The sequence below is a fragment of the Pagrus pagrus genome, assembly GCF_965226575.1.
Source record: "Pagrus pagrus genome assembly, chromosome: 20".
Lineage (NCBI taxonomy): Eukaryota > Metazoa > Chordata > Actinopteri > Spariformes > Sparidae > Pagrus > Pagrus pagrus.
In genome coordinates, this window is record NC_140207.1 from 2,913,298 (window position 1) to 2,926,455 (window position 13,158).

A 13,158-nucleotide genomic window follows, 5' to 3' on the forward strand; every position below is an offset into this window, starting at 1 on the left:
GTACGAGCAGCTCTCCCTCCTGACCGCTGCACGGTTCCTCCTCCTCCTCCTCTTTAATCTCTACAGGCTGTGGTTCCTCTTGGTTCCTCTCCTGGTCCTGGAGAACCTGCTCCTCCTCCTCCTCCTTGCAGACATGCTCCTGTGGGAGCTCCGTCCTGTTTACGTTTATTTCAGGTTTCCAGACGATGTCCAGCAGTTTGCGCTGACGGTCGATCTCCTCCTCGTACTCGACGATCATCCTTTTAAAAACTCTGAATATTTCTTCGGCAGCAGCAGTCAGCCGCTCGTTGACAAACTCCCTCACACTCTCAACTGAAGACATCGCTGTTTAATATATAAAGTCAATAATGTGCTGCCCCTCCGCTAAAATATCTGTCAACAGCTCATTCAAAACACAGCAGCTAGCTTAAATGCTACTAGCTGTGTTTTGTTTACTCGCGGCGATGGGAGGTTGTTTTTTTTTTAAATAACTTTATTGGGAAACATTCAGATTCACAAACACAGATGACTTGAATGAAACTTATGAAGACGAGAAAACAAACAAAGAGACAAAGAAAGAAAAAGGGGAGAGACAAAAAAAAAGTTATTCCTTAAAGTAGTGGTGTTGTAATGAGCAGTGTTGCCAGATCTCACGACAGAAACAAGCAATAAGGTCCTATAAAAACAAGCCCAAAAGAAGCAACCTCTCTGATCATTTCTTTAAAAACAGAGCTGATCAGTTCATATGATTGGATTAGCTCATACCTCTCTTTAATTTACGCTTCAAAAATCACAAGCTTAATGGTTTTGTTACTCTTTTTTGTGACTGTGAGTTAATATAATTTGTAAATTTGCACAAGAAACCTATAAAGTTCAAGGGGAAAACTGTGTAAATCTGCTTTTGTGCATGTAAAATTTATCATACATAATTAATAAATTCACAATAAAATGAATGTCAAAGTTTTAATGTAAAGTACATAATGACATTTCTACACCCAGTTCAGATATCATAATTAAAGGCGCAATATGCAAGAATAAGCCACCTGTGAAATTCAACTGTTTATAATTCTAGATATTTTTTTAAATATATTTTAAACTTAAATTCTTACACACTGCACTATTAATTTAACACAATAAATGATTTTGCGCTGGTGTAGCAATCATTTCATGGACCGTTCTGTGACGCCATGTTGTCATTTTTAACCCGTCTGTTAGTTTTGCCTTTTTTTTATTTTAGATCTCTGAACCACCTTGTCAGCTGTTGATGAATTGTTAACTGTTGTAAATTTAATTATGTGAATAAAGTTTAAGAAAAGAGATGAGTTTGCTGACAGGAAACTGACATGTGACTTTTGTCGCAGCTGCGGTGCGCACCGCGGCAGCCACAACGCACTGCTCCCATTAAAATGAATGGGAGACCTGCGTTTCTGCCGCAACGCCTGATCCGAACTGCAACGGCTGGATCATGCCCCGCCCCCTTAGCCTCGTCATGTATAAGGAGGGGGGGTCATTTTAGTCCGTTTAATTTATATATGTATTTATATGCATTTAACTTTTATATGTTTTTTGGTTATACACTAAAACAAATATAGTACTCGAACGTCTTCTTTTATTTTCTACATTAATCAAATAAACTCGATCGATGTAGATTTAATCTGTTTTTTCTCCCCTTTCCCGTACATGGTTCGGTCCATTCCCATTCGAAGCTCGGAGCGGGAGGAAGTCGCTGTCCTGTCGCCGGTTGTTGTTGATGTTTCTCGAAGAAGGAAAAAAGCATCGCATGTAAAGTATGTCTCGTTTAAATAAAAGAGAAGCGGCCAAACATTTAAATCCACGTCTGAATAAATTTGCTTAATCTGTCGGTGACACGAAATGTATACAAGTTAAGGATTGTTAGCTAGTGCTAGCAACTCGAGTCAGAGGTCCAAGATGGACGTTGTTGTAACATGTTAGTAACTTTGCTTTGAAGGCTGGATGCTGATGGTGTGCTTGCCTCACTGTTGTACCCTTACAGAACCGGGTTTGTCCGGCAGGATGGACATGACGACGTGTTTGAAGTCTTTGCTGTTGGCTATCCAGCAGTACCGAGACGGCAGGACGGCGCAGAACGCAGCGCAGCTCCAGAGACAAGTGGAGGTGAGCTGAGCTGTGAGCCTGAGGGGTCCAGCCATGACAGCTGACAGACAGGTTTAGTTACAGAGGTGATGAGTATCTCAGAGGTTAAACCATCCTCTGTGTACAAAATGGGGACATTATTAACAATATATACACATGACTATACAAACAGTAGTTCCGTGAGTCCTATTTGTTAGCAAACATGCCCCCTGACCCAAACTTGGACAGTATCTACACCCTCACCCTCTGAAATAAGACGATATAAATAAGTAGCAAAACATATTACTTGTCCAGATAAATACAATATAAACATTGACATCCAATCACCTTCAGTATGATTAATTAAAAGTATTCGTCTCTCTTCGTGCACTACCGTACAGAGTCTTATCTAAAATAAGGTCCCATGAAGTCCACCGGAAGGAGCGTGACTTCTGCACTCTGTGCAGCATTCAGTGTCAGTTGTGTACCTACATGTGCATGTTGTGTTTGTGTGTGTTTGCAGGAGGTTTCAGGCCTGAGATGTGACCAGCTGCTGTCCTCGGGTCAGGTGCTGCCCAGTGAGTGTGTGAGTGGGCTGGTGGAGCTGGCTGGAAACCCAAACACCAGCCTGACGCTGACGAGCTCCATCATCTCCCTGCTGGCACAGCTAGGTAGAGTGCAGCTTTACATTCACACCACATGCACCATCACCTAGATGCTGTTTTCTTGTTTCAATTTATTGTCCTGACTTGTCACCTGGTTAGCCTCTAGGAAAGGTTCCTGACACAAACACAAAGGTTTTGCATGCACATAAATGGGATCTCACACAACCATCAAGACGACCCTTGCTTCGCTGCTAGATTGAAGGTCATACATTACTTAAAATCAGAAAACTTCACTTTTTTTTCCTCCACTTTTCTTTGAGGGCATTCTTGTGGTGTTAATAATGTCAGCAGTTCAGTATGGAGCAGGAGATACTAGATAAGAATATAATAATATTAAATACAAACACACACAGTGTCACTAGAGTCATGGGTCTTACAAACCCTTCAAATACATTGAAGCATGTTTGCAGTTCCTTCATTCTCCTTGTATGGTGACTTGCTTTAATAAAACAGTAGAGCTCTGTCAGTGAGTGGGATTCTTGGGGCAGAAACGTGAACTTCCAGCTCTGTTTTTCTTTTAATTTTAGCTTGTGATGATGACAGTCGGGAGATTCTTCACAGCAGCTACAACCTCACCAGCACCCTGGCTTCTGTCATCCACTGCCACCGCGCCACACCAGGAGAACCTCTAGTACTGCAGGTGAGTCCGAAGGCTCCGTTGAAAAGAACTGAGCGTTAGTTCTGTTTTCCAAAAACAAAAAATACATTTGATCACATTTGAGGTGCAATCTTTGAATAGTTTTCTGTTCTGTTGATTCAGTTATGGATCATTCGTCTTACTGTTGTCTCTTACGTGTCATTCAGTGTTTGCAGGTGCTGCAGAAACTGACTTACAACACTCGCATCTTCCAGTCTACAAACTATATCCATGAGCTCATCACTTTTCTCGTCACCAATATGTAAGGACCACTTCTCACATCTCAGAGCAATGAAGCCGAAGGACTGCTGTGTGTGTTTGACCTTAAACTAACCGTATTACCTCGGGTTTTGTGCCACAGCCAGTCGCACAATGACGACATCATCATGCCGTGCCTCGGCCTCATGGCAAACCTGTGTCGGGACAACCACTCGGTGCAGAGCCACATCAAGTCTCTGGTGAGTCTTCCTGTCCTGGTTGAACCAGACACGCCCCTTTTTATTGGATTTTTACATTTTTTATTAAGCAGTATTGGAAGACATTATGGGTCCAATGACATGGAAGCCATTGAAATAAAAAGATTAATATAATATATATAACGAGCACTGAAATTCAATAAAAAACGGTGCAGAATCTTCCGCGGCTTCATCACGATGCATCTTGGAGTCAGTACATTTCCACACCTCCAGTTTTAAGTCCCTCACCTTGGTTCTTGTGAGTAATTCATATGTGTTTCTGTTTTGTTGTAGGACAATGTAAAGCCGTTCTACCGCACTCTGATCAACTTCCTGGCTCACAACAGTCTGACTGTGGTTGTCTTCACTCTGTCCATACTGGCCAGCCTCACACTGAATGAGAAGGTTGGAGAGAAGGTAGGTGGGAAACACTCTGCTGAGATCTGCTCGCATTTAAAACCAGGTGTGTGTGCGTGTGCATCTGTTCTCTCAGTTGAAAACCGATCTTATTTACAGAATTTCCATTTTACTGTTTCATCCACGCTACTCAAAATGAGTTGGGGATACTTTAGTGTTTCACTTAATTGTTTATCCTGATATATCTGAATTTTTATTTTGTGTTTTGTGAATATTGTTGGTCCCCAAATAAAAACAATGCGAGACATTTCATTTGACCTTTATTGCATATCCATGCACATGCATATATGCACCCATATCCATAGCTGACTTTGAGTAGTGTATTTTGAAATGCTCCAGTAAAATCCTTTGTCACTTCCCAGTTCAATCAATCAAACTGAGTATCTGTGCCGTCATCAGCATGCCGTAAACCTTTAAATAAACCAGTAGTCAAATGTCTCTCTTTCTGAGAAAAGCTTGAGTTTAAATATAATTTAAAGTGCAACAACACATTTATTTTTAGTGTTTAGTTTCTTTTGCTGAGAGTTTTTATCTCAACATCACAAACGGCAACTTCTTTCTGTTCCCCTTTTCACTTCAGTTTTTATTAGCCCTGTGAAAATGATCTACTTTCTTTTCCATCAGCTCTTCGATGCAAAGAACATCCATCAGACCTTCCAGCTTGTGTTCAACATCATCGTGAACGGTGACGGTACTCTGACAAGAAAATACTCTGTTGACCTTTTGGTCGACCTGTTGAAGAACCCGAAGATAGCGGATTATCTCACTAAGTACGCCCACACACACGTTCTTTCAGAGAGCTCTCAAATTTTCCATCAAGGCCCCTTTGACCTGACCGCGAATTAAATTTGAAAAACATTTTTCCCATTTCAAGGTATCAGCACTTCTCAGCATGTGTGTCTCAAGTTTTAGGACTGCTGCAGTCAAAAGACCCGGACTCTGCAGCCAAGGTGAGACGAGCTGAACCAAACATGTTCAACATTTTTCTGTGTATCTTTACATAAATGTCTGACTGCACAGACACTGAAACCATCACAGGTGGATCAAATGTCAGTGTCATTTGTGTTCGATAGTTAAAATGTTATGTGGTGCATTGAATGGGGAATCTGCAGCTGCAGTAACCACTGACCTTTCTGTGGTGAAAGAGACTGAGGACAGTTAATTTTGTTTAATTAGATAGAAGACAGTAGAGCAGTGACAGGAAATAAGGGGTGAGACCGGAGGGAAGGAAGTCAACATAGACCTCCTGCACACCTAAAACTTGTTCTTAATTATAAGTAATAGTCAGAGAACGACCTGTAGTGCAGGGAAAAGACAATTAAAATGGTTGTTGTAGCAACAAAAATGTCTTAAGTGGTGAATAATCCTGATTTCGGTGTCATTGTGATGTGTGTGTTGTTTGCAGGTGTTAGAGCTTCTCCTGGCCATGTGCAGTGTCTCAGGGCTGCGTTTGCTGCTGTGCGAGCTGGTTTTCAAACCGGCCGCACCAAAGCTCAGAGCTGCAGGCCGCAGACAGGCGGCCGGACTGGACGGCGGGCGCAAAACCGAGCCTGGGCTTGCCCTGGTGCAGTGGCTGAGCTCGCCTGTGGAGGGCGCCGAGTCCTGCTCGCTCAAGGCCCTGCAGCTGTTGAATGAGCTGCTGGAGGTACAGCAGACACTGACACCCCCTCACACTGGGCCAAAAAACACCAACAACTGCTAACATCTGGCTTTACTGTGCAGTGTGAATGTATATCCCTCCCTGGTCACTTTACCCTGCAGTAGTCACAGGTAGTTATTGCCTGCAGCTCGGCTCAGCTGTGATGTGAACACAGCACCAATTTTCTCCCCTTTTCAGGCGCGTGAACTTGAGGCCGTTGGCTTGTTAACATCTTTCCATCTGTGTCTGACAAGCAGCTTGAACTTCGAGGAACTTTGATGTTTTTTATTGATTCTGGCGACACCTTGTGGACAAAAGATGATGGTGAAGCACAGTAAACTCAATCAATTAAAGCAGGGGTGGTGATTCCTCCAGTATTTTTCCCTCTCTCACACATCCAGAGGGAAAAACAACACTTCAGAGATGACACAGCTAGCTTAGCCTCCAGCTGCACGTCCAGACACTTCTCCTGTGTGAATGAAGACGATCAGCTGATTGGTACCAGAGAAAACTCTGGGTTTATTTTCTTTTTCAGAGATCCTTTATCGATTTCTTAGTGAAGAGGGTTCACTCTGGACAGATTTGAGAAACTGGACTTTGTAACAAACTGAATTTCTATCTTTTGTTGTTAGTTGTTGAATAGTGTTGAAATGTTGTTGTTTTTTTGTTGAACTCAATCTTAGGAATCTTAAAATTTCGGTGAATATTACTTGAACCCCAACCTGCAAAAAGCCTCCAGGATAAAGTCAAGCTGTTGTTGAAAACTACTAATCTTACTTTTTAAAGAAGGATTTGAAAATGAATATGACAGCTGTCAGGACAGAAAACCAGTGATGTTAATCTTTACAAATCCAGATGTGAAAGTGTAACAATGTCAGAGAGGAAAATGTTTAAATTAAAAATCGAATGTGGATTTAGAGAATAATTTATTAACCTTTATTCATACACAATCTTACCAAGGTGCTTTTACAGTGAAAAAAATATAATTCTGTCCTGATGAGTGAAAAGACAATTAAAACATAAAACATCATGACACCCCTCGTAGCTTCTAACGTTTTATTTTCTCCCTCCCTTTCTCTCCATGTGTCCTCCCTGCTCTCGGTCCAGGAGGCGCTGGGAGAAGACGGTGTGTCTGACTGTGTGCTGAGCTTCGTAGAGATGTTGCTTCCAGTCCTGACAGGGCTGCTGAAGGGCCTCGATCCCGCACAGGGAGACGCTCACCTCAGGAAACACTGCCACCGCATCACACATGTCACCGGCCTGCTGCTCGATATCCTTTCACCCGACCGGGCCGCTCCGCTGTTTGTGTGCTTCTCTGCTTGTGTTTGAAGCCTTAACTCCTCCACTCCTGTGCGCTGAAGACTCCACCAGATCCGTAGTGTCCCGTCAGGTGAGCGCTCAGCTCTGCCTCTCGCAGGTTGAATCCCTCCTCTCCTGTTGTCATAGCAACAGCCCCCTCACCTGCCTCCCCGCCGGCTCTGAGAACGACCTCAGGTGAGAGAATGCTGTCGGTCTCCTGATGCCCGTAGACGCATTTCACTTAATGTTAAACAGAGGAATGTCATTTCATATAGAAGACAACGCAATGCAGGATTTATTTAATATACTACTTATTGATATTGATAGTAAAGACAGTGGAGTTTACAGCAGTTTACAGTTGATATGAGTTATTACAAAAATTATTAATCGCTAATGAAATTAGACATTAGACATTTTTGTGCAGGTAAGTTTTAACGAGAAGCCTTTCTCCGAGGTAATTAAAGTTTCAGTGTGTCGGATGTTGCAGCTTCAAACATCGCTGTTGTCCCTCTATAGAGCCAGCGTTTCATTTGTCCTTTCTGGGCTGCTGTAGAAACATGGCAGACACCGTGGAAGAGTCCAAACCTGCTCATCCAAGCTAACGAAAATAAAGACTTCTGCCCATATAACCCCCTAAATCCTACAAACTGCACCTCTGAGGACAAAGGAGCATCATGATGTAATATCGTTTACTGCCGAGCCGTATCAGATGAAGTTTTGTGTCTCAGTCAGGTGTTTGCAGAAGCTCTGCTGAAGACTCTGGAGTTAATGAGCAAACTGAGGCAACAGGTGAAAGACATGGAGACCAGCTTCTACAGGATGTTACAGGTACACACACACACACACACACACACACACACCTCTTCATGCTTCATGTTTTGTGTCCTGTCCTGTTCGGTGGTTTTCTCTGTGGCCTTTTCTCTGTGGCTCTATCTGTTTTTATTCCTCCCTTGTGACGTGTTTTTCTTCTTTTTTCTTACTGTCCTTTTTTGCTGTTATTTGTTATTTTTATTGTCCTTTATTCTTTTTACTGCTCAAAATTATTTTATCTGTTCTTAATTCATCTGATGTGATGTCGTTTTCTTATCGTTCTCTATGATTTTGCCTGTTTTATCTTATAATAACTCATATTGTCTTTTTGGTGTTTTAACATTTTCTGTTCTGACTTCTTGTTTTAATTCCAACTCAGACGAGGCATCTTTGTGTTTGACTCGACTGTTTAGCGTTTATTCTGTAATATTGTCTTGATTGTCAAAGCTCTTTGTAAGCTCTGTTTTTAAAGGTGCTGTATTAGTAAAGTTTATTACTCTGTCTCGGTCTTTCAGGACCAGCGGATCGTGACGCCCCTCTCTCTGGCCCTGACGTCCCACCACAGAGAGCGTGTGCAGACTGGACTCTCCCTCTTGTTTGAGGCCACCCCCCTCCCAGACTTCCCCTCACTGATGTGAGTCTAATGAGAATTTCTCGCCTGGCACAAACACCCCAAATGTTTTCTAGCTTTCGGGTTTACTTCCTGGTTATGCAGCTCTCTGAATATGCACCGTGCTGTGCTGCAGTACTGAAATACAAACCTCATGTCTGCTGCTGCTGAAATGGATTATGTGAATTGGAGTTTGCCAGTTTTCCACTCTGACTTAATCAAATCTTGTTTCTCAAGTTTGGGGGAAAGTATCGCCGCCAACAACGCCTACCGCCAGAGGGAGTCAGAGCTGTCCGTCAAACGTGTTGCAGTGCAAGAAGTCCCGCCCTCCAGCATACTGGACTCTTCCAGCGGTTCCAGTCGGACTATCCACAGTCTGGTTGAGAAGATACAGAACGGCTTAGAGGTACAGAACGTCTGTGTGTCGATACTGGGAAGTCCAGTTTTTCACACTGTTGCTTGCTTATTAGCATCATAAACCGTGAAATGCATTTTTCTCTGATGTCCTTCTGTTGGTGTTTACAGCTGCAGGAACACGTCAAGGACTCGCATGTGTCTGACATCATCAACGTTTATGAACACAAGCTCTCTGCATTCGCGGTGAGTGTGGCAGGCAGAGAACTGGACAAATATCTCATGTTTTTATTTAACTTCAAAACTGCCAACTTCATTTTTGAAGTGAAAGTTACGAGTGAAGGACATTTTTGACACAGTGTCAACAGAAACAGTGGTGAAAGGTAACTTCACGTGCATTTATTAGAGTGTAGCTACTTTTTAAATCAAGAACTAACATTAACCACTACAATTGCTTTTAAATGAAAGCACTTAACAGCATTCACTGGTTTGAACCATCACACTTCTTCGTGTCTCCCCGTCAGTCGAAGGAGAATCGACTGCAGGACCTGTTGGAGGCGAAGGCTCTGGCTCTTTCTCAGGCCGACCGTCTGATCGCTCAGTATCGCCTCCAGCGAGCTCAAGCCGAGGCTGAGGTGACATTCACACACAGGCGCTACAGAAATATGGCTGAATGTTTTCCTTTTCTATTATTCTGCGTGATGTCTACTCCGATATTGTGATGGTCAATGATCTAGTAATTCTCAATGTTAATGCTCGTTATTAGAGTCGACTCAGCGTCATCACCCACATGATGAAGTTTCCTGCTGCTGACATGTATTTTCTGCTGCAGGCCTGTAAGCTGGGCTCTCTGCTGAAGGAGGCGGAGCGGCGCCGTGAGGACCTGCAGGGTGAGCTGAGCACCCAGGTGCTGGAGGTGGAGCGCTCCAAGGCCGACATGGAGGAGCTGCTGCAGCACAACGCCAGGCTGCAGCAGGACTCGGAGGAACACCAGGCCCTCAAAGGAGCCTACAACGCCCTGCTCAACAGGTCAGAGGCAGACAGGCTGGAGCTGGGAGCAGACAGATGCAGCTAATGTCAGTGTACCTGCAGGTCATGAAGAGTTTGAAAGGTGTGTAACAGGTTGATCTCTGGCTCAGGTTCAACGAGAGCGAGCGGCTGCTGAAGGAGCTGCAGGCGGCTCACATCTCGCTCACCAAACAGAGCGACTCTCTGAGGAAGAACCACGAAGCGCTACAGCTGCAGCACGAAAAGTAATCCACACTCACACACACACGTCACTTTGAGGTGTTATTTATCTCTGCATCTTTGTTTTTTTTTTACATAAGTACAGGTAACACGAGTCAACAGCACGCTCTCCAAATTCTGTCTGTGTTTGTCAGGATGGCGTCAGTGTTGGAGGAGAGAGAGGAGGACATCAGGTCTCTGCACTCAGATCTACAGAAGAAGAACAGAGACATCGCAGGTTGGTCGGACGTCTGCTTCAGCCAAGCCGTCTTGAATAGGACTTAAGTTACATCCACACTAATGTTTTTGTTGTAAAATGCATAATTTTGGCTATGTACTTGTGTTGTGTACTGTCAGAGGCAGTGTGTCCCCTCAGGTGGTACAGTAACCAAAAGATGTACTCATCCCCAGCATCCAACCCAAACCTGCTTCATTAAATGTTTCGCCTCGTTCCCGTCAGGTCTGCAGGGTGAACTGAGAGCGGAGCAGGAGAAGGTGAAGGAAAAGGATCAAGAGAGGAGAGACCTGGAGGACACGGTGGATGTTCTGAGGAAGGAGCTCAACAAGACGGAGCAGGCCAGGAAGGACGCCAGCATCAAGGTAATGAAGAGGAGACCACAAACTCTGTGATGCAGAGCTGGGTCTCACCTCTGATCTAACGGACAAGTAACTAAAGCTGTCGGATGTACTGAAGGAGAAAGAACAATATTTGTGTCTGATATTAGAGGAGTGGAAGAATGAAGTTGCATAAAATGAAAATACTCAAGTAAAGTACAAGTACCACACATCGGTACCTAAGTACTCTTACAGTTCTTGGGTAATTGTATTTAGTTACATTCAACCACTGCTGTGGTTCATGTTTAGAAGTTTCCTCAGGCTTTGGACTTAAATGTCAGACGTTCAGTCTGGTGTAAATATTCAGATAAATCATCTTTTTAATTTTAATTCTAAATGTATTATTTTTTTTTTGATAAATCATATCTTTTTTCTTTTTAAATTAATATTATTTTTTTTAAATATATATTTTTTTAAGTATTTATTTATTTTTTAATTTCCATTTAAGTCTTTATCATTATTTTACATTTTTTTGTTCTGAATTTAATTTAGTTTTAAATGTATTTATTTATTTTTTGATAAATCATCCTTTTTCTTTATAAATTAATATTATTTAAAAAATTGATATATTTTAAAGTATTTATTTATTTTTAATTATCATTTAAGTCTATTATTATTTTTCATTTTTTTTTGTTCATTTTATTTTATTAACTTTTTTTTATAAATAATAATAATATTTTTTTTTTTTTAAATGTAATTTAATATATTGATGTTTTGATAAATCATGTCTAGTGTCTATCAGTTTGAGAGATTTGAAGCACTGAGCTGCTGATGTTCCCTGTCGTCCAGGCGTCGTCTCTGGAGCTGCAGAAGAGTCAGCTGGAGGTGAAGCTGAAGCAGAAGGAGGACGAGCTGAACAAACACTCTGCCATGATCTCAATGATCCACAGCCTCAGCAGCGGCAAGATGAAGAGTGACGTCAACCTGTCGCTCTGAGCAACGCTTCAGATGAGTGACGAGGACGATTATAGATAAATTAAACCTTTGTGGACTTTGATTTTAATTTTTAAACTCCCCGGAAGTTTTTTAACACCTAATAAAACACGCTCAATGAAATATACCAAACTAAACTTGTATTTTTAGAGTCCAGTCATAATGAAATCTTTGTGTGTTTCCGTGTTTTTGTCGTTTGGTAAATAAATGATGGATCTGTAGTCCAGATAAAATATATATGTGTGTTTGTGTGTCTTGAATAGTGAGTCAGAGCCGATGTAATACATTTTTGTCGGCATTCTTGGAAATGCACGTATGCTCGTAGTGTCAGCTACCTCGAAACAGATCCGATATAATCCCGTTTGATCCGATTTTGTCCAAAGAAAATCTGAGAATACGCTCAGGACAGAGTTACAGTCAGGAAACTCCAACAACGAGCTACATTTTCATTTCTAAATGTTCTCCTGCGGAAATTAGTAGAGAATAAAATGAAGGCAACAGCAACATCAGTAAGGATCATTATGCAACTTTAATATTAAGTTTAAATATTACGTTTTTAAGCGTATATAAAAGTAATGTTCATACCAGATGCAAATATATGTAAGATTTCTGCATTAAAATGTGTAAAAATGAAAAGTATTCTGTGATATATTATGTTGAGTTATATTTGTATAACTTCCAGGAGAGAGTCGGACAGTGAGGAAGGAATCCGGTGAACTGCAGTGGTAGTTGTTTACTGAGAGAAAATGTTTCGCCTCACGTTACTCACGCAAGTGTTTATCGACCCCAAACAGTCAGAATACTTTGCTGTACATTAAACTAGCAAGCAACAGCACACTGAAGGGGTCTTCAGGTCAACCTCTGACTTCACTCAGCACTCAGCAGAGACTATGGTTCTGGTTCTGGTTCTCTCTCTCCTCTCTGTAACGTTACGTTCATGAAGTAAAGTCCATTTCCCCTCCAGCTCCAGTCAGCAGTCAACATTACAGAACAGAACCACCTCCGGATCACTGCTGCAGTCAGGCTGATAAACAGGAGTGAAGATAAATCCACTTTTTAATCCCACAAGTTACAAAGTAATCTCTGAGCTCTCCTCCCGTCGGTAAACGGATCAGAGCAGAATCTGATGAGAATCCAGGTGTTTGTTCCTCCAGAAGGTAAAAAATAACTTTGTTTTGAGAATAAAAGATAATTAAAGAAACTTAAATTAACCTCAGTAATGATGTTAAAATGCCTCCTGGGTTGTTGAGCAGGTGAGTGAAGAGATGCATGTTTTATACCTTTTTTAAAGTGAAATTCTTGAAGTGTACTGACACGAAATATGTTTATGATCACTAACATTTTATCTTTATCTATAATTATACTTTATTTGTTTATTATATTATATACTATTCAGAATCTGCAAAGTAACTAGTAACTTGAAT

The 13,158-nt window shown here is 41.8% G+C and overlaps 1 protein-coding gene across 2 annotated transcripts; it reads left to right on the top strand.

Moving 5' to 3' along the window:
- The first annotated feature begins 1,578 nt into the window (after nucleotides 1–1,578).
- On the top strand, nucleotides 1,579–11,971 carry cip2a (cellular inhibitor of PP2A). 2 transcript variants are annotated; one of them, XM_084341260.1, is made up of 22 exons: nucleotides 1,579–1,766; nucleotides 1,994–2,115; nucleotides 2,597–2,744; nucleotides 3,266–3,378; nucleotides 3,543–3,637; nucleotides 3,737–3,833; nucleotides 4,125–4,247; nucleotides 4,872–5,017; nucleotides 5,122–5,197; nucleotides 5,653–5,892; nucleotides 6,994–7,156; nucleotides 7,233–7,380; nucleotides 7,914–8,013; nucleotides 8,511–8,629; nucleotides 8,843–9,011; nucleotides 9,131–9,205; nucleotides 9,484–9,594; nucleotides 9,792–9,988; nucleotides 10,099–10,212; nucleotides 10,342–10,424; nucleotides 10,647–10,786; nucleotides 11,591–11,971. In XM_084341260.1, the coding sequence occupies exons 2-22, from the start codon at nucleotides 2,014–2,016 to the stop codon at nucleotides 11,735–11,737; spliced, it is 2,706 nt and encodes a 901-aa protein (XP_084197386.1). In that variant the 5' UTR covers nucleotides 1,579–1,766; nucleotides 1,994–2,013; the 3' UTR covers nucleotides 11,738–11,971. The 2 variants fall into 2 exon arrangements, with proteins under 2 accessions (XP_084197386.1, XP_084197387.1); XM_084341261.1 differs by having other exon boundaries at nucleotides 1,579–1,761.
- The last annotated feature ends 1,187 nt before the right edge of the window (nucleotides 11,972–13,158 follow it).

Excerpts from the sequence above, each read along its gene's own strand:
- cip2a (XM_084341260.1), top strand. The coding sequence starts at position 2,014 with ATGGACATGACGACGTGTTTGAAGTCTTTGCTGTTGGCTATCCAGCAG. Across the intron at positions 2,745-3,265 it reads CTCCCTGCTGGCACAGCTAG|CTTGTGATGATGACAGTCGG; the intron begins GTAGAGTGCAGC and ends TTTTAATTTTAG. Across the intron at positions 3,638-3,736 it reads ACTTTTCTCGTCACCAATAT|CCAGTCGCACAATGACGACA; the intron begins GTAAGGACCACT and ends TTTGTGCCACAG.